The sequence below is a fragment of the Opisthocomus hoazin genome, chromosome 13 (assembly GCF_030867145.1).
Source record: "Opisthocomus hoazin isolate bOpiHoa1 chromosome 13, bOpiHoa1.hap1, whole genome shotgun sequence".
Lineage (NCBI taxonomy): Eukaryota > Metazoa > Chordata > Aves > Opisthocomiformes > Opisthocomidae > Opisthocomus > Opisthocomus hoazin.
The window spans coordinates 23,215,185-23,243,120 of NC_134426.1; the positions used below are offsets into that span (position 1 = coordinate 23,215,185).

A 27,936-nucleotide genomic window follows, 5' to 3' on the forward strand; every position below is an offset into this window, starting at 1 on the left:
CTGTTGTAAGCAAGTTGCAATACCTTCATCACAGATAAGCCTGAGTTCATGTGTCAGCTTCTTTACCACACCAGTAACAGCTGGAAACACTGATCCAACCCTCTTTCCAGAAAGCCATGTGTTTCCTTTGTATCTTCACACCATCCTTCACCACCCCGGCAAACGGGCCACCAAGGCTGACCATGTTGATCTATTATTGCTATTAATGCAACTCCTCTGTCAAAGCATCTCACAACCTTTTTCCAGCGCTTCACCACACTTCTGAAAGGTATGGAAGTGCTGTTATTCCTTCTTTACAGGCTGAGACCTGAAGTGTAAATGATGTAGACAGAGAGACTAAGTTATACAGCATGTCTGCTGTGGAGCAGCTTTCCCCCGTCTTTGACTGTCAGTGATCACCCTGTAGCCACAAGAAAACACTGGATCTAAATCCTCCTTACATGCAGTTTGGTTCATGAAATGCCGAAACTAAAAATAAAACTTAAAGGCACACAATAAACACACAGCTTTGTGAAATGCTATGTTGAGCATAGGGTTGCTTTTTAATTTTTTTTTTTCCAACTTCACATATGTTGATTTAAATTAACTTGTCCTACTGTGTTCAAACTAAGAAAATATTCTCTTGGTTGGTGGAACACTGGAACGGGTTGCCCAGAGATGTAGTGGAGGCCCCAGCCCTGGAAACATTCAAGGCCAGGTTGGACAGGGCTCTGAGCAACCTGATCTAGTTGAAGATGTCCCTGCTCACTGCAGGGGGGTTGGCCTAGGTGACTTCTAAAGGTCCCTTTCAATCCAAACTATTTTATGATTCTATGATTCTCTTGCATCTTTCACAAATGTTTCTTTTGACTGAAAATGCCATTTCAATTACCCCAAAACTACTCTCAGAAAACAATCATTTAAAAATTACTTGAGAAAGAAAGAAGGCAGGGGAAAATGTTTCAACATTTTAAAAACAAGAAAAATGTTTTTTCTCAAGCCAAAATAACAGTTCTGAAATGTTATTAAACTAAAGCTAGGAAAAGATATTTGGATTGTTGTTTCACAGGTTGTAATATTTCATCTGAACAGATCCCAAGGTTGTTTCAGAAAGCATTCCTTGCTTAAGTGTACTTAACACCAGCTTCACACAAATGCAACAAACAAACAGCAAGGGATGTTTAAGCAATAGTAGGCTTTAATAAAATTACATCTTCTGATTGCCACAGGTTTTATTTGATTCAGAAAAAAACAAAGACACTCTCTTTAGACAAAGGGGTGTTGGCTTTCTCCTTTTTGGTTTTGTTTTTGTGTGGTTTTTTGTGTGTTTTTTTTTTTTATTTTATTTTACCTGCTACAGTGATGAGGATTTATCGTTTATATGATTTCTTCTCTTCACCATTTATCTGCTGAACATTTCAATGTTTTATGTTTTTAATGTTTTAGTTTGTGAAAGACTGGAAGTGCTCTGGTACTATAAAAAGAATTTATTCTGATTATTATGTTATGCTATTGATACAGAAATAATATTACTTACTGATGATTTTTATTTCCCAGTGGTGTAAAAAAAATATGAAAAGATACAGCACGTATCAGAAAATATGCCCACAGTAGGACACTGTATTACTTTTTCTAATACTCTCAGGTAATAGCTGTGTACCGTCTGCTCCCCGAGTTTCTCCTATTTTCTTAAAAAGTTAATAAACAGTTCTTACTATAGCAGCTAAAAAAAACCCCACATCCTATTTCAAGTAATGTTATCATTTTGAAGAACAGCCTAAATGAATAAAAGTAAGAAAATTCAATGTTAACAATACTGCTTGAGCTTAGGGACCGCTGGAGTTTGTTTATAGCAAGCCATCATTTTCCACTGATCCTTCCATCTGTACTGAATTTTAAATCTCTAGTGAATGTTTTGTACTAGTGAGTAATTGTATGTTTGCTTTGACAGTCACATACAGTTTTAAGCATCTTCTGTAGTCAACACATGGTCAAATGGGTTGTCATCAGCGGCGCTGAGTCTAGTTGGAGGCCGGTAACTAGTGGTGTCCCCCAGGGGTCAGTACTGGGCCCAGTCTTGTTTAACTTCTTCATCAATGACCTGGATGAAGAGTTAGAATGTACCCTCAGCAAGTTTGCTGATGACACCAAACTGGGAGCCGTGGTAGACACACCGGAAGGCTGTGCTGTCATTCGGCGTGACCTGGATAGGCTGGAAAGCTGGGCAGAGAGGAACCTGATGAGGTTCAACAAAGCCAAATGCAGGGTCCTGCACCTGGGGAGGAACAACCTCATGCACCAGTACAGGCTTGGGACGGACCTGCTGGCGTGCAGCTCTGCGGAGAGGGACCTGGGTGTCCTGGTGGACGACAGGTTGACCATGAGCCAGCAGTGTGCCCTGGCTGCCAAGAAAGCCAATGGAATCCTGGGGTGCATCAAGAAGAGTGTGGCCAGCAGGACGAGGGAGGTTCTCCTTCCCCTCTACACTGCCCTAGTGAGGCCCCATCTGGAGTACTGTGTCCAGTTCTGGGCTCCCCAGTTCAAGAAAGATGAAGAGCTACTGGAGAGAGTCCAGCGGAGGGCTACAAGGATGATGAGGGGACTGGAACATCTCCCCTACGAGGAGAGGCTGAGGGAGCTGGGCTTGTTCAGCCTGAAGAAGAGAAGGCTGCGAGGGGATCTAATAAATGCTTATAAATATCTGAAGGGTGGGTGTCAGGAGGATGGGGCCAAGCTCTTTCCAGTGGTGCCCAGTGACAGGACAAGGGGCAATGGGCACAAACTGAGGCACAGGAAGTTCCGTCTGAACATGAGGAAGAACTTCTTCCCTCTGAGGGTGATGGAGCCCTGGCCCAGGCTGCCCAGGGAGGTTGTGGAGTCTCCTTCTCTGGAGATATTCAAGACCCGCCTGGACAAGGTCCTGTGCAGCCTGCTGTAGGTGACCCTGCTTCAGCAGGAGGGTTGGACTAGATGACCCACAGAGGTCCCTTCCAACCCCTACAATTCTGTGATTCTGTGATTCTGTGAAATCTGTGCCCCACATCACACCTGTCATTTTGTGACCCTAGCCCAAGAAGAAGAGGGAAGAGAAACAGAATGAAGAGATTTAAGTGCCTATGAGGACAAATGGATTCCAAGACACCAGAGACACAAAAATGTTGTCATCTCCAAAGATGAATCTGAAAAAACCCCATTCCTGCTGAGAGGCCACACTGAAAAACAGTCTCCTACGTTTGAAACCCACAGGACAACTTCTTTGTGATCCTGCAGTTCTTGTAGGAATTAATCTTGGTGCCACAGGAAAGATTTTGGGCACTGTAAGCTTATTTCTCATTTTGTTTTAATTAATTATACTGTAGATCATTGATCTGAGTAGTTGGTGATTAGTTCTAATTTAAATTGCAGTTAGAAAAGACTGAATTTTCAGCAATCAACACTCTATTGTTTTAAAAGCCATTAAAGAATAGTGTCAAGCTAGAATTTTAGAGAGTTCATTCCAAAGTGGAAAGAAACAATGATTACTGAATTATAGAATTTGACAGCAAGAGAAAAGCAAATAGTAATTAATAAATTTACTAACCTTCAGGTCCACAAACTTCTGGATTACTAATGCAAGAATTTCGATAGCTTCCAAAGAAGAGAAAGGTAACTCCTTTCTTTTCTGTGACATAAATTCCTTTGTTCACCATTCCTTCTACAATATCTAAAGGAAAAGCAAAATATAGTTTAACATTTATACAAATCAAAACTTCCTGGAAACACGATTTTAACAGACTCATACACCTTATATGTTTATCTAGTCCCAAGTATAGGTTTGCTTTTGTTGGGTTTTTTTGTTGTTTTTCTTTTTGTTTGAGTTTGGCAGGGGTTTGTTAGTGGCTTTGGGGTTTTTTTAAAAAAATCATACAGATAACTATCATTTCAAGTCTGTAAAAATTATACTCATATCTGTCATTCAGATTCTTGATTAACTAAGACTGCTTGACAGAACGCATACACCCAAAAATTACTATTTCAGAGTAACCTGAATAAACCTTCTGCTTTCCAGAGTTCTGGATATGAGACACATCATAGAGGTATTTCTTAGGCCAAGTTAGTGAAGGAATTCTTCAATGAATGAAAAATGTAACAGAATAGGTTTCTTTCATTTCTTGAAAAGGAAATTTTGTGATCTAAAGCCACTTTTCATTTAAAAAAATCAATTAAATATACTTGACAGGCTATATTTAAAAGGCAGAAATATATATCCTTTTCAGAAATCCTTTGGTTTGGCATCATTATCCTTTGGAAAGGCTATTTCTTTATCTAACGTGGATAACGACTATTTGTCTTGTGATTTGATTGTGATTTTCTTGTGTTCCCTCTTAAAGAAAAGTGCTGTTGAATCATCTGCTACTAGCTAAAGTACATAAGCCTTCTTAATACCAAGAAACCATGACACTTGCTTACTACAGGAAACTTCACTAAGGTCTGAGAGTCCAGCTGGTAGATGATGATGGGAAGTTCATCTCATTTGTCCTAAGATAAAAAGCACGACTAATTGTAGCAATGAAGACAATAGGAAATCACAATCAAAAATTCAGCTGTCTTAAGAAGTCTGCATTCCACAGAACACAGAATATTCTATTATCTACTTCTGAACAGACAGAATGTAATTGTTCAGTTTGGAGTTTCAGGTCAACACTATTTTTTTGTGATGGCGTTTCTGTAAGGATTGTGAAGATTCAGGACCTTGGTATTAAGACCCTTCTCTATAATTACTTCTGAAAAAGACAGCGTTAGGAGAAGAGCTACTCCAAGGGAATCACAGCAATGAGATCACAGTCAGTTCCCGCTCTGAGGTGCAGAAGTTGACAGCTATGTGCTAACTGGTACTTGAAAATCAAACGAGATCATACAGGCAATGGGGAAGGCACACCAATGGTCTAAAGCACATGAAGGGTGGGATGTAAGGGACTCCTCTCTGTGTTTATCACTGTATATCTACCTGACTTCACAGAAGCCTTTTGCACAGCAGAGCACAGCACAAATCACACCAAGGATGCACAGTCAGTGCTAGGGACAGACCATCCATCTAGAGTGATAATCACAAATACTGTTGTCACTGCTTCAAAATGGTGCACCCCTTCATGCAATGGGGACATGGGGAAAAGGGCATCTCAATTGTACACAGCCATCAGGCATGAGGACAGTAGTCACAGTGCTGGCCCATCCATAGGATAACACCACACAGGGAAACAGCAACAGCATGGCATAGCCCTCACTGAATGTATCTCCATATATTTTCTTAGTTCATGCCAAATCTCAAAACTAATATCACAGTTTTCAGGTATCTTCCCCTCCCTTTGAGGATGAAGTCATCAAGTTCTTTCTCTAATTGACAGATAAAATTTAGTTTCTTTTAAAAATTTGAGTGTGTATTATGGAGTGAAGTAAACATTTCTAAGTTATTCTCGAGTCATTTGAATTCTAAATTAATCTAGGCAGAATAAACCCCATAAGATAATGCCTTTCTGTTTCCATAGCATTTCCTTTGCCATTGATGTCACTGTTGTTAATGTTCACATGAATATATCTTATTATGTGAGAAGTATGCAAATGGTCTATAAAGCAGATAAGCGAGGACTGAAAGGAATTAGGGTCATTTGAAGTTCATTATTAATAGAGTTCACATTTGCCAGCTTACTTTTACTGTTGGAGTAGAAAAATAGTGGGTTTAGTATTCTAATATAAACCTTGTAGTGTCTGAGCAGCCCAAATGACAGTCCTACCATTTTCATCCTCCTCCTTCGGTCAGATTTTCCAACAAGAAGGTGCGAGTTAATGTCTAATTGTAAAGTGGACAAAAGGTCATATCTCAACTGCACCTTCACAGTATAAATCCTAGCCACTTCAGTTAAGTGACCTTAAGTTTATTCTGGTGTGGATGCAACTAGTTTCCAACCTGTCAGGTTTCTGCCTGGAGAGTTGTCATTTTCTGTTCTTCCTTTTATCTCCCGATGTGTTGATGTAAAAAAAAAAAAAAAAAATCTTTAAAAGGACACAGCTCTGCATATTTTTGCTTGCCTTTTTTCTTTTTTTTTTAAACACGTTAACCAAAGATATAATGACTGACAATATCTTACTTCCAGGTTTTGCAAAATTGCTTGCATTTGTCTTTCTTAATGTGTCCTTTAAAAATTACTATGAAATGGTAAAAAACAGATGGCTTCTTTTTCCTTTTAACCTCAAAAGAAAAGGTGAGTCTTATATGTTCCTCTGAAAAGTCATCTCTCAATTTTCATACAAATATTTTTGATTTTGGAGGACCACTGAGGCCCATCCTTCCATGGGTTTCTTTGCACGGGGATGCTTCTCCCAGTAGTTCGGAGTAATTCAGGTAACATTGCAGGAGTGCTTCTTCAATAACGTATGCCAATGTAAGCATAAACAGACCTTTGCCACATGACCACTTGAACCAAAACTCAGTGTTAGATTTGAATCCAATGTTACAAGAACCATCCAAGCTTGACAAATGCAGAACAAAAAAATATGTAAATCCTCACCTACAGTTGCAGAGAAGTTAGAGTAGGCAGAGTCATTGGTATATACAAAGGTAGAGTTATGGGAAGGAAGCACAGTGAAGTTGTGGATTCTTAGAGCTGGGTGGAACAACAAAAGAAAATAAGCAAATAAGCAAAACAATGAATAAACAATCAGTAATGAATTGACCAGTTCATATCTCTCAATATAGCACAAATGGCAGATGTTAAGTCAGTGGCCTTTCAAATTATCATACAACCACTTCTCCCAAGCACTTGTACGCACGAGTGGTGCATTCTTTAACTATACAAGTAAATACAGTATAACTCAAACAATTTTTTTTCTTTTTTTACTTACAGTAACTGAGCAGAAAAAACTATAAAAAACACAACCGCAGATGAACGGCTCTGAAATATAAACATGCTGGTAAGGAACTCAGCAATTATAACAAAAATCCTTACACTGGTGCAAAAGCTACGAGCTATTCAAGTCCCATCTCCAGCTCTGGGCTCGCCAACACAAGAGAGACATGGATGTACTGGAAGAAGTCCAGAGAAGGGCTACAAAGATGATTAAGGGTCTGGAACATCTGACACACAAGGAGAGGTTGGGACTGCTCAGCCTGGAGAAGAGAAGGCTCTGGGATCTTATCAACGTATATAAACACCTGATACGAGGTGAAAAGATAGTGCCAGACTCTCCTCAGTTATATCCAGTGAACAGATAAGAGGCAACAGGCACAAATTAAATGACCAGAAATTCCATCAAAACATAAGAAAAATCCCTGACTTTTAATATCTGACAACAAAATTTTATTGCCTAGGGCTTGGGGTTGTTTTTTTCTTATTTTCACAATTTAACAGTATCTTGTGTAGTAATTATTTACCCTGGGCAGGTAAATAGAGCTTGATGGAAAGCCTGTGAAAGTAAACAGAGAGACATTGATCTGGGATTTAGATCAACTCAGCTCACACAAGGGAAAAGTAAATGCTCTTAAAAAAAACTCATACACAAAACTCTCAAGAAAAAACTACATGGAAAAGAAGAGGTCAGACAAAAAACCTGAACACGGCCACATCTTTTTTTTTTTTTTTTTTTTTTGCGATATTTTAAGTTGATTGTTTCCCTTCAATTGCTTCTACTGCTGAGATAACCAAAAAAATTAATTTGCTGACACTCACTCTCACAACACAAATGCATTGAGAGATACAAATCTGGCTTCACACACAATGACTTCAACAAATAAAATGGATTAACATGACGGACAGATTATGATGCTTCAAGGGTTTAAGAGGAGAAACATGGAATGAAAATAACTGCATGATATGATGAGTGGAAAAACATGAAAGACTCTAGCAATAAACAGAAGAGTTGTGTAATCAGAATGGTATCAAAACCAAGCAAATTGTCACCTGCATTAAATTACAACAACAAAGAAAACTTTTCTTGTATATCAAAGTCAAATACCAGATAGATACATAAAACTTCTGCTGGAGGCACTTGAAATTATATTTGTGTATTATAACACACCATATAAGCAACTGACAAGAATTCGAACTATCCACTACAACATTAAGGAAAGAATTCAGCATTGTCAGAATTGCACTGCAGAGAACAAGACTTTTGGCTACAGGCATCCTCAGCAAATAACAGTGAGACAAAGTCCTCCAAACTTTTTTCAGCAAAGTCATGCAGCTGGCTCATTTATAAAGTTATTTAACACAATGTCACAACAGGAGTCAAAGGAGATGGCTCATGTGAGCCAGTCCCATTCCTGTAGGTGAAGGCTTGTAGGACCAGGAACTTCTTATATTCTGCTTTATCTCTTCCAAGACACTACTGAAAACATTTCTGAATTTTGCTGAAATAATGTAATTTGACATAATTTGAAAATCAATCTAACATCGTTTGTTATTTTTCTAAGAGCTATATTTTAGATATGGCTTTCAAGCACTTCCAAAACAACTTCTTTGTAACATGAGTGCCAAAACAATGCTAGATATGGAGTGCTTTACTCTTCTTGAAACTATGTGAAGTCCAGTGTCAGAAAATTACTTTAACACAGCGTTAGAGAACTCACAGTAACTTTTTGTAAGGCAAATTATGATTCTATTGAAGTCAATGGGAATGCTGCCATCAGCCTCTAATGGGAGCAGAATATTGTCCAGATTTATTTCTAGTCAGTCAGTTTCACTCCTTTAAGAAACTTTGTGGAAAGATGGGTCATAGTTTAAGCTTAAAACACTTGAACACCTCTGGAATAAAAGGTTTTAGATATTTACAGATCTTTTGCCCACTTAGGAACAGAGATTGATGTTGTCATTTCTCTGTAATAAAAAGCTGTAACATTGCACTTTTGTACCATTTATTTATGTAAGGTTGTAGAGGTCTCTAACTCCTGATTTTATCTTCTGCAGTGATCTTTCTGGGTAAAGATATTACAGTCACCAGCAGTAACACAGCAGCTACCCCTTGCACTAGTACAAAACTGTTTAGCTCTACTGACAAGGTGGTCAGCCATACTGTGAGAAATACTGGGGAATATACATCAGCCCCACTTGGAATTGGCTAAAATGTCAGAAAAGAAAAAATAGTTCATGTGAAAATTACTAAGGGACCTTTGAGCCTCAGAAGGAGGCAGAGCATAGCAGAACATTTCATCTGAAAGGAATGGTCCTGCAATGGGATACAGCCATTTGGTCAAAACTCCATTAATTACATCACCTGCGCATACCCAGGAAGACCCATCACCCTTTTCTTCTTGATGAAAAGCATAGAACCAGAAAACTGCTGAATCCAACCAGACTGCCTTTCAATATCATTTCCTCTGGGATCCTGCAGTCCTGACAACTGACTCTTTCAAACCAGTGAGAGTTTTGCCTTATCAAATCTCTCTTGATTTTGCCCAATTGGAAAAAAAAAGTTTGAATTTACGCTGGAATACTGCTTTTAAGGAAATACTCATTTTTATGTACTTTTGGGTAAGAAGTATCAGATTAGAGCTTACACTTCTCTTGCTATGGATATTACGCTGAATTTTGAAAAGTGTCTGAATAATTTCAGCATTTAACTCCTTCCAAAAAGCAAAAAGAAGGAGGCATCTTCACTGCTGGCATAGTCAGAGATCTCAGCCACTGAGTGTATTAGTGCATGCTATGCATGTACCAAACCAACTAGTAACAATGTGATTTCAATGACTCTTTGGATCATAAACCTTTTCTCTTTATAACCTTAAGAATGTGTAGACAGCCCACAAAATGTCTGAGAATACTCTACAAAAATCAGTTCACAAATATAATACCATTTGGACACCAGAGCACTGCAAAAACATTAACTGAAAAAAACCTCAACTTCTGTGGTACAACAGCTAACCCCCTTCACTTCCCCTGCTCCCTTTCTACTTACAGACTGCCACAAATACTTATGTAACTGCCATTGTCAACAAATCCTTTGTCTACCTCCATTTGTATCCCGAAACTCATGAATTCCATCCACATCTTCTAATGGCCAGTAATGGGAAGCTGATGCAAGAACTTCGAACCCTTTTAAGAAACACAGATTACAAGGTTATTAAAGTAAGGCCCAACAAGGAGTATAACAAGTCTCCACAGAAGAGAACAACAAAGGAGTTCAACAGGTTAAGTAAAACAAGATATTCTATGTAAATCAAGCACAACACCTAAGCGACACAATAAATCAAAATGGCAGAGGACATTAAAGCCTTATATCTGATTGACCACTGAAGAAAATCTATTTTTAAAACTCAACTGATTTTTATTCTAATTGCACTTTAAATGTGTACCAATCTCTAACTGAATCTCTGGTAGTGTATCAGGCAGCATTCGTTGAAATAACAGTCGAGAAGTCATTCAAGAGTAATTTCAAAATTTTACCAAGATTTTAAATACATGGTGGATAGCACAATGCACCAAGAAGGAAATGCACAGAGGAATGTTTAGCCTCTATGTCATACAATGTCATACTACTTCTGCTCCTGCCTCCTCCACAGGTAAGTCAGCCCTCTGCAGTTAAACTGAGTAGGAGAAGATGCTAGAGAGCTCCCAAGAATCTTATCCTCTTTCCAAAACCCACTTGAATACCAGTGCAACACCTTCAGGTCATATTAATCCAAGCATTTTTTTCACATTTGGTCTCTATGGAGAGACACTAGTCAGACACAGTAAGGAGCAGTACTCAGTGGTGGAGGAGCTGCAAGGCCGATACGAGTATAGGTGCCTGCACAGTTCTTACTGCAGAGTCTAGCCTTCCTGATGTCTCCAGATAACTCACAACTCAACAGAGTTACATAGCTGAACTATACCCTTTAACAGAAAAAATTTGATGTTCCTCAAGAGAATGGGTCCCAGAATATAAAGCAACAGACAGAAGAGTTCACTTCTCGCCATAGGGCATTAGCTATTCCTTCAGAACCTTCTCCACTACCCCAAAGCCTGAACAACTCCTTGTGGCTGGTGAGAAGATTTTATTTTCCTAAATGTCCTCCTTAGCAACGGGTGGACAAGCTGACAAAAGCAAAACATCTGTTGGTTTCCACTGGCAGATTTATCTGCACATTCTAATTGATGAGCTTGAACAGATTTTAGGAGATGTGACTACTGAAATCTGACCAGAAGTAGGCTGCCCAAAACAATCAAATTTTGTGTTAACAATTCTATTCTAAGGGCAGAGCATTAATAATGTAGGAAAACATGAACTGTAATTTCTTATTGTCTTGTTAGCTGCAAGAAACCCTTTATTCTCAAAGAAATTAATTTAACCAGCTGTGCTGAAATAAATTTATATTCTTCTATGTCTAAGAAAGTTTTAGAAGGTTGATACAGATATACAGAAATTTTACTATGAATGCAAATGAGAATGCATCTTGTTCATTATCATGGCATATCATCCTATTAAATTTGAGATAATCTTTTCTTAGGGGGGAATGGGAGGGTGATGGACAACAGGGGTAGAGACAGCAAGTATTCATATTACACCATATCTGTACTTTATTGCCCTGCATTGATTTTTCATTCCTAAGCGATCTTTCAAGAACCTGAGGTGCGAAGCTGATGGAGATAAGCTGCTTAAAAGCCACTTCAGCTGTCATACACCATATAAAAGTTTCCCACACCTAGTGTGCAAATTAAAACAAACCACTAGCAGTGTCCTTTGACATTTACAGTCCACCCCACACCTTTCTTCACTCTTGAGATCAAAACAGCTTGCCTATTTGAGAATTACTCTATCTTTTTGATGTCCTGGATACAAACAGGATTTCTTTATTGTGGATATGAAGGTGCAAAAATTTTATTTGCATCCTTGAACTGCCCAGCCCACACAGTGGAGATCAGTTTGACGTCCTTCATCTTCATGGCATAGTTTCAGAGCTGTGACACAGAGAGGATCCTCAGATTTTTTTTTATAAGAGTGCAAAGATGATAAAATTGCTAAACGTCACAACAAGCAACTGTAGAGCTGAGAGCACAGAACTAATATAAGCTCTGCATCTTTATTAGGATACATGAACTACTCAGACTTGCTTCCAAACTCAACTATACCAAAGATACCTAACAAATGATTCATAATTGATCAGGATTGGCCTATCTGACTAGAACTGTTTGCAGTTGTCATAGGGGTTTTCACACAGAGAAGGAGCATGAGTACAAACAGATAATATGGGGATATCTTTAGAGAAATGGATGTGATTCTATGGCTACATGTTTCCTTTGAATATTTGAAAGATACAGAGAAAGGCATAATGCTAACAAAAGGAGAAAGCTATTGCCAACATAAGAGAACAACGACACAGAATAAGCACATATAAAACCCAGTCTGAAAACTCCAGGCAACCCAAACTCAGCTAACCTAAGCGTGGCAAAGCATAATGAGGAAACGGGATATAGGAACAAGGTTTTTGCATTTACATAAACTAAATCTGGGTACGTGCTTAGTTCTACCTTCAAAGAACATATTCTGGCTGCTGCAAAAGAAAGGGAAGTTATGAATTTCTACAGGATTAAGAGTATCCACATACACAACCTGTGATAACATATCTCCATCCGACTTTCATCCAACTACCAATTCCATCTTGCAGAGCACAGAACATGCCTGTTGTTTCACAGTGTGCTTATATGCAAATATATCTTGCTCCCATTAATATCTCCTTTTTTGCATCAGGGAGAAAAAATGGACTAAAGTTAAGAGAGGAAAAAAAAGAGTAGAGAAAAATAGAAAAGAAAAATCCCAGGAGAAAATTATTTGACACCTAAAAACTGTGTCACAACATGGCACAAGTATTTTAGTAGTAGTAGCAGCAGCATCACGACAAAGGCATTGCCATGGTCGGCATCAAACTCACTCATGAGGAGAAGCCACATTCTAAGAGGCTTACATTTAAAAACTGGAAAAAAGGGGGAAAAAATGGGAAGGGAAATAGTTATACAGCAAAGTGAATTGCCTAGAGCCACTCTGCATGTCGCTGGCTTTCCCAGCTCCCAGTTCTGAACTATATAAAGCCATGCTGTTACCCCACTTCCAGCCAATCAGTCCTGAGAAGATCTCTGTAAACAAATACCTATTGCCTTGAATTCAACTTAAATTTGCAATATCCTTTCAACAAGTAACTACTCTGTGCTTAGAACAAACTCATAGGACTTTTTTACAGCCTAGTTCAAATCCAGAAAGCATCGCTCGCAGTTACGCTTCCCCAGACGCACTGTACTACTAAATAAATGTTGTGTAACCTGCTCCTTTTCGCAGGGGGCTTTTTTCCCCCCCTGTTGTTCCATCAGCTAGAAGCCAGTGATTCTCCTCTATAGGAAATTAGACTGTTTCTTTGGGTTTGAGTGGAGGTGGAACAAAAGAAACTAGATGGGCTGAAGCTACTGCAATAGCAGACAACATGGCTTTTAAACATCACCCTGTATTTTATTTTGAAAATAATCACATATGGTTAAAACTTAAAAGCACAAAGCAATACATGAATTGGTAAAGCAGTAAAGTTGTACTTGCACACCACCATGAGGCTTGAGGTTAAACTATTTATTCAAACAGAAGAAATCTGCAGTTACACACACAGACCCCAAATAAGCTTTGAGTAAGTTTTTTCTACATTGAAAACAGATGAAAGATCCTTAACATGCTGTATAACTGATTTAAACTTAAGCATGATGGCTGGGAGGAGAGTAGCTGACTTGAAGCCGTGCCAAAGTACTGCAAAGTATATAAGCTGGCATATCTAACTGTAAATCAATGAATCGAAAATGCTGAATGCTAAGACAGTAAGAAAAAAAAAGAAAATCGTCTGTGCAGAGGTCTGATTCAGAAACTCATGCTCAAAAGAACAAATAATAAACAAACACTCTATATAGGATTTGTCTAAGTATCAAATACAATCTATTTTTCTCCAAATACATTTCAAAGCAGAATATTTAGTAGGTAGGTTACAGAATTTAAAATGACTGGGACAGTCTAATACTTCAGACTATCACATTTTTAATACAGAGCTGACATTCAAATATAGGATCACCGCTTCTTTGGAGCTACTAAGAAAATGAAAAATATAAACCAAAATAGCAAATAAATGCTTAAGCACATTGTCATAAAATCTAAATAGAACATTCCTTACCTGGGTGTTTGGATAGCTGGGAATAGTTTCCCTCCACCTGCACAGAAAACATTACATAATGAGACACAGGGAGGCAAAATTTGCTAAGATGAATCCAAATATATCTCAATACTGACCATACACAGAACATTACCTGATATTTGTACTGAAATAAAATCAGCAAAGAATAATGACAACACAGCAGAGAAAATAAATTCTCCATGGTCTATTAAAGGTTAAAAGTAACACCAAAATCAAATTCCTGTAAGATTTCAATCATAAGTTTTCCTTTGCTACTTTTTGTATTAAAAGGGACATTTTCCATGCAGGTTCAGAAAGTCCTTTCCTTCAGCAATGGCAAAATATCCTTCCAGACCCTTGCAGTAGTATTTTCTTGCTTCACGCTTTGATCTCTTCATTTAACTGTAAATAAATTACCGTGACCGGAGGAAAATTAAAAGAAATCTGCATCAGATCCGAAAGTTGTACTGTTCCATGGAAAGAAATCAAATACTTCTGTTACAATCCGTGCCAAAAAGATCTTGTTTTCAACTTTCTTCCTATGGTTGTCTTTTCCTTTCAATTACTTTCACGTTGTCAGAGATCTGAAGGCAGTTTTAGTTTTGCTAGCAAGAAAACGCACTTCCTTATAGCACCCAGGGCGTCCAACTCTCACTCTTTCCTCAGAAACTGAGCTGAAAAGAGTTGCTCACTCCTTGCTTGTCCAGCTCATGTTTGCACCTCCATCCCAGATCTTTTTGGGTGGAGAGCAAGTCTGAGTGATGTCATGCTTTCTTCTCAAACTTTGTCCCATTCTGGTACTCTATTTATATCACGTTGCTGCTGTCTCTTTTCTGGGTCCTAACACCAGCCAGCTGGGAACAAGTGGAAACAAGTCAATGTGCTAGGGCAAACAGATAAAGAGATTACTGCTCTTAGCAATCCGCACACTTAAAGAAGGATCAAAGCCAGAACAAGTGTTTGTAATTCAAATGCTTAAGAAAAATAAAAGAGGTTTTGGACGAAAATTTTTGAAGGAAAGCTAAGAGCTATTTACTAAAATAACAGATTTTATTACTGTCTAAAGTAGCATGACCCTTAAAAAAATATTGATTTAAATCACATGGCACTCTGAGGAATTAATTTTACTATGACTCTATCAAGAAGGGGAAACTGAGGCATCAGTGATTTCACTGATGCGCTCAAAGTTGCACAACAAAACTAGTACAAGAACTGGGAAAATACTTCTATAATTGCCATTTTAATTTATTTTTAACAAAAAATAATTACATATAAATATTTTTATAAGAGCCTCCCACTTACACTCTGAACTATGTCACAAATATTAACCATCATTTCATATGTAAAAGAAAAATAGCAGCTAGAACTAGTTGATATTATTCATTTACTCTGTTCCTCTATGGTAAAATGCTGTTTTCAGTTTGTTACAAGTCTGTTTTTATTTTCAGTGAAATAAACTGAGAGACTAATATTTTAAACAAAATTTGATAAGCTTTCCATCCCTGTTCATCTCTCTCCTACATTTCAACCTCTTCTTTATCCTCACACGAGCCATTTAAAGGCGATGTCGGCAAGATCAGAAACTAAAAATCTAAATCAGACCATGTTAACATTTTGGAAAAATTCAAATAATTTTATTTACCTTTTCATTTTCCAAAAGTTATGTCAATAGATTAGATCTTATTTGCAGCCTCAGATGCTTACTCATGCAGGAAAACATTCTCTGCCTAAAAATCAACAGACACACAAGACATTGATCTGCAGAAAAGTGATCACGAGCTCCTGTTTCCATGCATACCAATGCCCAGCCGTGACTTATCTTCTGCCCTTTAGTTCTCCTTCCCTCCCCGCCCACCCATTTTGTGACACTTGGTTCCATCTTTTCAGGTGCCTACATCAGCCTACATTTGCCTGGTTCCTTTTCTTCATTCTGTTCCTACCAGTATATTACCCCTCTTACTCATTTACTTCTTAATCACAACTTCTGCACCAAACTCCTGGCTAGAGTCCATCCTAACCTTTAGGATGAAACCGACACTTTATACAGAGATTCTACAGGGGGAAGCCCAGCAAGTCTGGTAGTAGCTGTGGCCCCGATTTACCCAGCTGGCTTCCTGGATGGATTATGAACTTCTGAAGCTTCTGGTGGTAACTAGCTCCTTGCAGATGACTGGTGAGTAGATGGGACTCCCGGGTCCAACGACTGAAGAGATCAAAATTAATTTTGGAAACCTTAAGACACTCATGCTGCATGAATGCTTCAAAGTTACCAAAGTGTAATATTACAAAATTTCAGTGTTGAAATAAATTGCCTATTTCATTTGTAACCCTGATTCAGGACCTACAACAAAAGAATTTTGAAAATTTTGAATTTCAGTTCCTACAAAATTTAGCTTCCCACTTAGGTATAACCAGTCTGTCTTTCGCTTCTTTCCCTCTCTGCTCTTTTTAGACTCCTTCCCTCGTTACTGTTAGCCACAAACTCCTCTATACCCTGAAGGAAGAGGGGGAATTCTGTGTAAACCCTAGGAATTCTGCATCACATACTAACAAGTAGAGCCGCCCTCAGAAATAGTAGAGAGCTGCAGCTAAAAATCCTGAGAAAAGCTAAAATGTAAAAAGAGAAAGACAGGAATTCGAAATATTTGCCAAGAGGGGCCTGTCAAGGGAAAGAATATGCTTACCAAAACAATTGTGAAGATCCAAGCAAACATGCTCACCGCCAAAAATTTCTGTGGAAACAGCAAATTGCAAGCAGACATCGGAGATTATTTGCAGAAACAAATTCTGAGCTTATTCCTGTGATCCTGTGGAAACCTGATCTGAAAAGTCACACTGCTCCCACCGCAGAACAGAGGCAGCACCAGGCATCTTGCTTGCAAACCAGAGTCACCGACCCAAAGCTCGGAAGGCAAACGATCGCAGCGGATTGCTCCTGAAGAACCTGCGGATGAAAGAACGTTCATTTAAAGTACCTGCGTCTCAATAAAAGCACAGAGGTCTGCGCACGCTGGGGAACTGGGCAGCTCGTGCTCAGCCCGCTGGAGAGGTTTCTGCCCAGCACAGCTCTCCCACCCTGGGGCCCTGCTCAGAGAGTAAGGAAGGAGCAAGCTGCGACCCCCGCACTACAGTACTGGAGGGGTCTGTGAAAAGCCCCCCAGGCTTTCTGTCCCACTTCAGCAGAGAGCAGGGAAAAGGCCAGGGAGGAGCCACTCGGCAGCGGGGACATTTGCTGACAGCTAGAACGAGTTCCCCAAGCAGAGCAGCAAGCCTGATGGTCTGCAGCAACACTCAGGGGCTTGCAAACAGCACTGGGAAATTCTATGCCCCAGATTTCTCTGCCCTTCCCCCCCCCGTTTTTTTGGGGGGGTGGGGAAAGACTTTCAAAGACAAAGCTTTAATGAAAAAGAAAGGTCAATCATTCTGATATACTTTGGTGATGTCAGTTGCAACACTTTCACAGTGATGCGAGTGTGACCTATCATGCAATAAATTAACTTTGAGTTTCAGGTTTCCTCGTTTGCCTCGTATTCATTCAGGAAGATTATATTATTGAAACAGAAAACTAGCAAATGCTGTAACCGACATTTACCAAGCAATTAAAAATAACCTGAAGTTAAAAGTCGTTATTGCTAACTATGTAAATATAAGCAGAGAAATAATCCTTTAAAGAATGTTTTACACTGCAGAAGACAAACAATCTGTAATACATTTTTCTTTCTTTATTTTCATTGGATTCATTAACTTCCTACAGGAGAGCTGGTGCATAATTGGGACTGAAATGTTTTAACAAACATCTTAGATTTATTCTTAAAATACTCCTTTCTAAAAGCTAGATTTTGTAAAACTTCTCTAATACCACAGTCTCTACGAATACACCAGTAAGTATTCTGGATTAAAATGACTCCCTGGTCAAACTATTTCTCTGCCAGTAATAGAAATTATGAACAAGGTAGTTACAGCTGATATACCACCACCCATCTGCTTAAATTTGTAATATTAGAGCTAACTTTTCTGGCCTGTCACGGACATCCAAGGTAAGTAGTTGTAGAACTGGTTTTATTTAACTTCACTTACACAAAAAAACCCAACAGTTTTGTAAACTAATTCAGCTGCCCTTTGTTATGGGGAACATCCAGGGCAAGTCACCAGCTCTCCTGCAACTATTCAGATGTACATAGGTGCAATTTGATTAATTTGCACATCTGCAAGGAGCCAGAACAAGACCTGTGCAAAACTTACCACCTTCTCAATACACACCTTTGTGCCAGCACAGTTATTTTTGTAATGAGTATAAATTATTTACTCACAGAACTCTAAAGGAGAAGCATTTGCACAGATAAAGAGGTCACCTCTAACAGAGTTTATTACTTTTTCTTTGTACAATCCTATTCCAACGTAGAATTGTGAGCCCATACCAATTAAGAGTTTTGGGGTTTCTTATTTAATCTCTATCTCTGTGATGAAAAAGTCATTCCTAAACGTATGAAGTTGGCCTTGCACAGGACTGTAGCAACTGGAAAGTCTTGCACTAGCTCTCAGACCAAGTTTGATATACTTCCTACCAAGGCAGCACGTTAGCGCTGTGTTTATTCTCAACACGAATGTCAAAGACTTGGTGAACCAAGTCCTCTCCCTCTAATTACTGTACAAGGATGAAATACAACAAGGGACAGGGTGAAGAAGCTGTTCCTGCTGATAACTGCACTTCCAGCATTTGATGGAGAAGGAATCTGTGTCATTCACTTGATCCTTCTTTGGCTTGTGCATCCCTGTCCCACAGCCTCTGTCTGCATTCTGAAGTCACCTTCCTAAACTGGCAACTGTACCCTCAACTGCTCCATTAGCCTTTTTCCTGCCATTTAAGGTTTAATTGGCTGCAACTGAAGCTCCTTTACCATAGTTCAAACATAAACACCCAGGACCAAGAGTTAAATTGACAGTACAGTTTATAGGCAAGAAAGGGAGTTCATTTCTACTAGCTACACCTCACCTACTCAAAGGCTGCGTGTATTGGTATCTGCAGTACAGACTCAAAGCTGTCTCTTCCATTGTGTGGCTGGTTTCAGCCTTTCAAAGCAGCTATGGCTCGGTCTACACCAGCTCTGTCCAACCCACTAAGATTATGACGACTTCTTGATTTTTAAAAGACTCTGTCACCATATCATGATGGACAGGTCTATCTTGCATTTGACAGCAACAAAAAGCACTGTAGTTTGAAGGGCTGGGTTTTTCTTTTCCAACCTCTCATTTCTTCTTTGAGCAAGGGAACTGAAAAGGATCATTAATTAGCTGAAAATATTTCTTTCAAAGTATTTTGTATGTAGGTAATGACTTTTAGCACTTTGTTAACTAGCTCTCATTATTATAGTGTAGGTAATTTATCTCTATATTGTAAAACAAAGTTTAGAACAGCAGCAAAAATTATGTGATTTGAAAAGGACTGTTCATCCAGGTGAACTGGTTGTCTAGAATAAAATACTGCATATTTGTTCACATTTTTATTAGTGATTCCAGCACATTTGTTGTATTCTCACAAGTTTTGCTTATTTTAAACAACTACTGCTATTGAAGCGGCTTCTTTCAGCAAATAAGTTCTCTTCTTCCTCAAGGGGACAATTTTCTCCAGGATTTCACACTATCTAGAAGTCAGCCATTGTTCCAGGCTGCGCAAAACAATAATATCTTCATGTAGGGGAAAAAAAAAAAAAAAAAAAATCATTTGCCAGTTGCACCATTTTCAGAGAGACTGAAGAATGTGTTTCCTTCCCTGTTCTTTCCTTCATGTATTACAATAAAATCACAATGACAAGAAACACTAATTGGCAAAGTAACTATGGAAGATTCACTTTAAAAATTTAACACTGTAGCCCCCTGGTGCTAGAGAAAAGCAGGAAAAATACATATCTTACTCAAAGACAGAAGTTTGTTGCTTAAATTGCCAGCTGCTGCTTTTAAAAGGAAGCATTGATTATTTTAAGTAATATCACCTTTGTATTAACCTGTATTTAAATATTAGGTTTCCAGCACACTAATTCTCTCTTTTCCTCGTAAGATGGAGCACACGTATGGCTGTGGCACATACTATAGAACTTCTCTTGTGTGCTGGAAGAATTGGGTGTCCGTTCTCAGGCATTTAACAGCTACACGCTCCTTCGCACTGCTATCCCTCACATACTGCGCATCAGGGCTACACTTACCTACCAGTGAAAATCTAGTCTGTGGTAAGTTTTATTTAAACTGAAAAGATGTGCAGCCTCCTGTGCTTTCATAACCCACGAGTCTGCAGTTCTAAGCAAAACCAAAATACACAGCTGAGAGTTTTTTTCCTTCTCACTCTGCACATGGTTTGTTAGTGTTCATTCCTGCGGATGTGCCATCTCATGTTTCTGTACCAAGCTCCCCATGGACAGCGTTTGCTACAAACCCTGTAATGTTCTTCCAAATGGCAAACATCCACTGAACTGTAGATGCCTATGAGTGAACAACAGTTTGAGGTACATTGTACTGATCTTCTCAAAACATTAAAAAAAGCAACATTTAAATATTTGGTCCCTTTCCTTTTAGCACTTTCCCAACCAAACAGCTAGCAAATTTAACAGAAGGTTTTAATCAGTTTGTAAGTTTTCCTCTAGGACTGCAAAAATTGGCCAGCAGCTTCTCTTTACATCGAAACTTTGAAATGATTAAATTGCCCATGAAGGTCCAAGGATCCAATCAGTTTTGGTTGCTACACTATGCCAAAGCTTGCTACAGCTTTGCTTCTATTGCTCTTTGTGCAATAACTCAACATATTATTGAGCTACAGAACTCAAATACTCATCTTTGCATTTAGAACTAATAAAAACTTCAATTTGCCTTCATACCTACTTTTAAGTCACCTACCAGAAAGATGTTGGATTGGGTTTTTTTTTTTGTTGTGTTATGGTTTTTTCCAGAAAGCTGGAGAGGAGCTTTTTACAAGGGCCTGTAGGGACAGGACAAGGGGTAATGGCTTCAAGCTGAAAGAGGAGAGATTTAGATGAGATATAAGAAAGAAATTCTTCACCATGAGGGTGGTGAGGCCCTGGCACAGGCTGCCCAGAGAAGCTGTGGCTGCCCCGTCCCTGGCAGTGTTCAAGGCCAGGTTGGATGGGGCTGTGAGCAACCTGGTCTGGTGGAAGGTGTCCCTGCCCATGGCATTGGGGTTGGAACTAGGTGATCTTTAAGGTCCCTTCCAACCCAAACCATTCTATGATTCTATGAACAGTCAGTCTTACCTTGCAGCATGAGGATGAGCTAAATCAGTTCTTTTGGTCCATTCCAAGTGTATTCTGCAATGATTCTGTGACTTCCGAGATCATTGATATATTTGTATATTCCCCTTTTTCATCTTTTCCTCATAATCCAGCAACATTAACTTTGGCTAATACTAAGATCTTTCAGTGCCAATCCTAAACATAATAAATTTCAGTTTCCAATACATAGCAAAAAATACATCTAAACAACAATCTTCGAGTCACTATAAAGAACAATTTTAACAAAAAAAGAAAAAAGCAAGACTTCCTAAATCTAATGGGAAAAGATTATGCACAAAGGTTTTGTACAGGCTATACAAGCTAGTACTGCCTTTGAAAGAATGCATGGTATGGGGGGGGACACAGACATTTTACTAGCGTAAGAAACAGTTATAACAACGTACAGATTTTATTAGCATCTGTATTGCTGTGATTAACAGTAGGATGATTCTTGGCAGAGTGCAGCTTCTCAGAGTTGTGACCTTCTACACAAAACTTGATGCTGAATGAGCAGCCACCAGATGTGATGTAAAAAGCTACTTTACAAGCTCTTAGCTGGGCCCCTGACTCTGGTAGGAATTCACCCGCACAAGGATAGCTGCTGCTGAGCGACTCAAATGCTTCTCACATCACCAAAGAACCACAAGAGCTATGAAAAAGGCTTCATACGTAGAACAACTGCGGGGATTACAGTTCTTATTTGCACAGTTCCATCTAATAAAAGACAATCAAAGAGTGGCAGTGACCACTGCATGACTAGTCCCTAGGACACATCAAGTAGTAAAAGATATTTTGGCAAATTTAGTCAGAAAGTAAACCCCACTCATGAAATTTTTTTTAGTTGATTAAATGAAAATGACAAACCAAACAGTTCAGACTGAAGAAAAAGCAAATAAACAGAAATCCTGGAGCTAATTCAACAAGGCTAATGCTATCATGAAAAAATATTACTCTAATTAAGAACATGAGAAGCTGCTAGTCAATGCCAGAAAACAAAATACAGCTTTTGGCCATAAAATTCAGGCCTAATCAGACGAAAATATTTTTGTCATGCTATATATGTACTGCTAAGCAAGTAAGCAGGTGAATAACATGATACAATAAATTATACATTTACATTTTCTTTGCATGAGGTCCCACTTACCAATTAATAGTTATTGGATTACCCTTTTTATTGTCTATTTACTATATCATCCTGTTCAGTAGACTTTTTTTGTACTGTGATAGAGCCTTGAACATCTTACTCCATACACCGAAGAAAAAACATTTGATTTTTGCAAAATAGTTTAGGCTTTTGTGCAAATCCCAAAGATTTAATTTAATCAAATCTTTGATTATCTGAGCCTTAATGTCAAAATTACATAAAATTGGCCAACTGTATAAATAAAACATTATACAAATTCTTTTTTTATGTGATTAAGTCAAATCTTATTTGTCAAAAAGCCACTGCCTGTAACTGTATATTTTTTTGGTATCATTCAGGTAGTTATATTTTCTTAATTACAGAAGAATTTCACCATGATAAAGCTTGGCCTTTGGAATTTGTGCCAATTTTTCTCTTATGGTTTTACTTAACCTGTCTTGCTCTTCCAGGTAAAAGCAACTCTATGCAAGTTTCATTCAGTGGCTTTGTGAAACAAGTTGACTAGCACAAATGGAGAATACACCCAAAAGCCAATCTGCAAATTACTTCTCAGTAATAACATTGGATGCCATTATAGATACACATATTAAAGACTTCTCATTCCATGGGAAATAACACAGTTCCTGTCTTTTGTAGTTTCTTACTTTAGATCTAAGTGGCAAAAGGAATGAGAGGGTGGGGACAGAAATCAGAGCGCTAGCTAAAATGTTGGCAGTAGCTTCCAAATCTGCGCTTTTATTAAGATCTGAAGAGCCATCAAATCTGAAACGCAACCCATTAATTAATTTAAAAGCATGAAGACTGAATTACAGAATTAAGATCCAGGCTAAGCCCCACAATTTCAGATACTGACTCTTGGAGTTTTAGCTCTCCATTGATAGAAGAGAGCCACTACATAAACCAAACCCTAGTATAAATTCTCTTCCGTGCACTCTCCTGACCACTGTGACTCCTCTTGGTTTGTTCCTCACTCTGCTGTACTGCTTAATAATCTGACTAGAGAAATCACTTACATCTGTTGGCCGCAACAGCCATCCCAAAGATCCTAAAATCACAAGACACACCCTGGAATCACGGAGCTGGCTAAAACCATCTTTTCAAAAACAACAAACAAAAGGAAAAACACGTTTGTATCCGCCTGTGTTCTTAACACATACTGCAGAAAAGCAAACTAAAATAAAACCAACCACTCAAAATGTGATTTTGACGATGAAAACGGACATGATACGGAGATCAAAAATTCCCCTCCTTCTCAGAGGATTTTTCCATCTCTCAGTGATTTTCACAGGCTTCTTAAATAACTGTCATTTTCGGATGTCACTTGCAGCGAAAGACAGCTGATGTGACCTTCTTCAGATCCTTTTTAATTAGTCAGAAATACTGATTTTTCAAGAGGTTAAGTGTACATATGTGTTTTCATCTGCATTTATTCTTCAAGGCTGATATATAATATTTACATGAAAAATAGAAGTATTGTTTCACATGTGTTGTACTGAAGCTTCCAGGTCAGGACATGGTCTTAGTCATACAAGGTACTGTATACACACACGTCAGAGAGACAGCACCTACCCATTTAAAAGCCTCTAACTAAAGCACTGGAAGAGCACTTGCAAAAGTAGTCAACTAAAATAACTGAAAGGAGTAGTAAGACAGGTAATAGAAAAATGCTTGCCCCACTGTAGAAGTCTTTCAAACTGCAACACAGAAGATGTTACATGCCTAAACCATGTTTATCCTTTGCATGTTACTAAAGATCCCTGCTGTTTACTGAAGTAACGCCTGATCTAGAAAAATCCAAGTTATTCACCTAGAAGAAAGAGGCAAAACACTCTACCTGACAAGTAATCTTCAAGCTGTAAGGTGTTAAAGTAGATTTTCTTAGGCAGCTTCCATTTAAATCACAGAAGTTCTAGTGAAGTCAATTGACCTGCGCACAACGAAGATTAGTGATGGAATAAACTCAATTATTTTCTGTTGGGTCCGCTTGTTTAAAAGTTTTTTGCTATGGTATCCCATCGGCAGGACCTAAAGTGCCTTCCAGCAAAGCCTGGGTGCACGATCAGCCTCTCTTAGGTGTGGGTACAGGGAGTGCTCGCAATTTGTTGGATACCAAGCTGGTCTTATTTTAAATTCTCAGTGGTGGAGAATCATCTAGTGAAGTTCTCAGTTGCCAGGAGAGTTTTGGCATTTCTCCTCCCTCTCCAGTCTGCATCTTTCTTTCCCCCTACTGCTTTCTTCTATTTGGTTTCATATCTAACAGCAGACTTCCATTAAGTATCATTGCTACTAGTAAGTTATGCCTTGGAGTGTTGCCTTAATCATTATAACATTATTTGCATATGAGCACTTTTTTCTCTAGTCATAATTTATGTCTGTCTTCATCTGTTCTCCATACCTTTTCTGGTGGCCCAACTTGCTTGTATGCTTTCTTCTTCCTGCTTTTGAGTTCCTCCACATTCCAGAGGTGTCAACTCACTGCCCAACACAACATTGTGCTTGCTGCTTTATCTTATCGCCAGTCTAGGCCACACTTCCGAAGATGCCACTCTGGTTTTGTGCCACACTGCCCAGGCTTCTCACGTGCAACAGCTACCATGAGTTCCATGAGGACTACGTCAGGTAGAAACTTCCTCGTGCAGAGAGTCCACCAGTTGCTGATTCCACACTCTGAACCAGGGACCTCAGACCAGCTGTGCTGCTCAGCTATCACCTGTGAAACACACAGGCTGCATCTGAGGAACGTTTTAAGGGTAGTGTTCTCCAGCATAACCGGAGAAAACTCTCACAGAGCAGCTCTTCCAGCCATCCTGATTCCAAATCTGAAGCTCTGGGCAGAGGAACATCTTTCTCCCTTATTTACAAAGTCTTTACAGCAAGAGTAACCATAATACTCAGGACCGCAGTCCTCCAAGCTCTCTGCCTGTTTCTCTGTCCATGCTGTGACTTGACGACAGGACCAGGCCACCAACCACATGACGCCGCACGGCGCTAGGCGTGCGTGTGCCGCACCGGGTCTTCGTTTGGCACTGCGGTTCAGCAGTCAGCACCGCAGGCACAGGTGTTGTTTTTCCAGGTAGCATTACACTCCAGTGTCCGTTATCCAGATGTTGACTGGTTTCATCTAGTAAGCTCTGGTTTTTTTATTTATTTTTTTTAACCAAAATTTTATGAAGAGTAGGGAAAAAGATGAGAAAGTATACGATGGCAGTGCCCAGGTTTGCTAAGCTAACAGCTTTAGGAAGACAAAACTCCTCCTGTGATTCACTGCCTCCGTCTATGTCCCACTCATGGAGGATTTAACTTAAAGAAAACAATAACCCCATTGAAAGTCCACGTTTTAAGAAAATTAAAAGCACGTCTCTGTTGTTTTGCATCAGACAGAAACACTGTGAAAGCGGACAATTCGCACCCGCTCTGTTTTACCTTCTTACGAACCATCCCCTCCCCGCGCGGGCACCACGGCCACTTCCTACCGCGAGTAACGCGCGGACACCGACACCTCCCCCCCCCCAACCCGGCGCGGCGCGCGCGCGCGGCCCCAGCCGGTCACCGCCGGTAACGCTCCCAGCCCCAGCCCGGAGGCTCCGCGGCGCGCGCGCCCCCCCGCGCGGCCCCGGCCGGCACCGCAGCGCCCCCGCCCCTGCAGAGAGCCCCGCTCCCGCCCGCAGCCGTCGAGACGGGGTCACGGCAGCGACGGCGGCTTCCCCGCGGTCCCCCCAGAATCTCAGCATGGGAGCTGCTGGAAGGGACCTCTGGGGATCACCCAGTCCAACGCCCCTGCTGAAGCAGGGTCACCTACAGCAGGCTGCACAGCACCGCATCCAGGCGGGCTTTTAGTATCTCCAGAGAAGGAGACTCCAGAGCCCCTCTGGGCAGCCTGGTCCAAGGGCTCCATCACCCTCAGAGGGAAGAAGTTCTTCCTCATGTTCAGACGGAACTTCCTCTGCTTCAGTTTGTGCCCGTTGCCCTGGCGCTGGGCACCACCTAAGAGTTTGGCCCCATCCTCTTGACACCCACCCTTAAGATCTTTACAAGCATTTATAAGGTCCCCTCGCAGCCTTCTCTTCTTCAGGCTGAACAAGCCCAGCTCCCTCAGCCTCTCCTCGTAGGAGAGATGCTCCAGTCCCCTCATCATCCTCATAGCCCTCCACTAGACTCTATCCAGTGGCTGGCCCAGCTGGCAGGCAGCGTGGGCCCAGCAGCTCCTTCAGGTGCAGGATGGCTGCACTCAGCAGCGGCCATCTGACATCAGTCCTGTAACTGGACATCAGGTACCCAAGTAAAACAAAACATCCAGATCCAAATAAGAAATACAAATACTAGACCCAGAATTCAAAAGGCAGTGCGTATTCTGGCAGAGATCCCTTGTTTATTATGACCAACCTTTTTACCTATAAAAGGAACAAATCTCTTTAGCTTGAGCTCTTTCCCTCAATACTTGCCCTCTGCAAACCCAGCCTGAGTTCCGGAAATTGTAATGATTTTTTTTGTTGTTTTTTTTTTTTTTTATGATGTAATCCATTGAAACAGCCTGACAGGAAAGTTAACTTTCCTTTATATTCTCAACTATAAGCAAAAGTACACTGCTTCCTTCCCTCCAGCACTGTTGTCACAAGTCACCAAGACGCGGAAAAGTCATCAACAAGTTCCCACTGGTTTTGTGCCGCAAAAAGCCAGTAACACAGCAGCAACAGGAACCAGCACCACAGTGGTACGAGCTCACGGAAGCCAACTGCCACCCAAAAAAGAAGGTCAAAGCAAGCAAGAACCACTTCTGTTGGGCACTTGATTTGCTATCTTTAGCTAAACACTTGGTACAGAAGACTTAGATTGCTGTATTCTGAAAAATCCTCCTCCTTCAGACTACAACCAGTGATTTTATTACCTGGACACCAACCTTCTCAGCTTCCTGTTTATGACTGCCTATGCTGACAGTTTGTTCTTGCTGCCCTTTTCAGATGTTATTAATGAAGTGTCAATACGAAAATCAGCAATTGAGCACAGACCAAGCTCACTGCCTCCTACTAACCTGGAACCATAGTTATGAAATCCAGTTTTGAATGCTTACATTAAATACATTGAAACCATTACTTCAGAGATAGTGCAAACATTAAAACCTTTGTTAATGTTATAAAAAACATGAAATTCTGTTTATAATAGAATTGGGTAAACTTGTATGCATACTTTCAATTTTTTTTCCCCTCAAGCAAATAGCAGAAATATGGGAATCCAATTCTCTTAATCACAGAATTCCAGGATCACAGCACAGACATCAACTATGACTACACAAAATAAAATGAAAATCAAATAACCTATTCTATACCAAACTAGTGCCCTAATACAAACATTGGCCCATTTCAGTGATGCAGCTTGTAGAACATTATAGA

The 27,936-nt window shown here is 39.7% G+C and overlaps 1 protein-coding gene across 2 annotated transcripts in view; it reads right to left on the reverse strand.

Annotated features, from left to right (window-relative positions):
- Window positions 1–14,345, reverse strand: part of ADGRD1 (adhesion G protein-coupled receptor D1) — a 158,514-nt gene extending 144,169 nt beyond the window's left edge. Inside the window, exons 1-5 of one of the 2 annotated variants that reach the window (XM_075434725.1) lie at window positions 14,262–14,345; window positions 14,129–14,165; window positions 9,960–10,043; window positions 6,525–6,620; window positions 3,560–3,682 (exon numbers count right to left, since the gene is read on the reverse strand). In XM_075434725.1, coding sequence (XP_075290840.1) covers window positions 3,560–3,682; window positions 6,525–6,620; window positions 9,960–10,043; window positions 14,129–14,165; window positions 14,262–14,330 — 409 coding nt within the window. In that variant the 5' untranslated portion in view covers window positions 14,331–14,345. The remainder of the gene's footprint in view (window positions 1–3,559; window positions 3,683–6,524; window positions 6,621–9,959; window positions 10,044–14,128; window positions 14,166–14,261) is intronic. The other variant, XM_009932471.2, reaches the window with a different exon arrangement.
- Window positions 14,346–27,936: the final 13,591 nt, after the last annotated feature.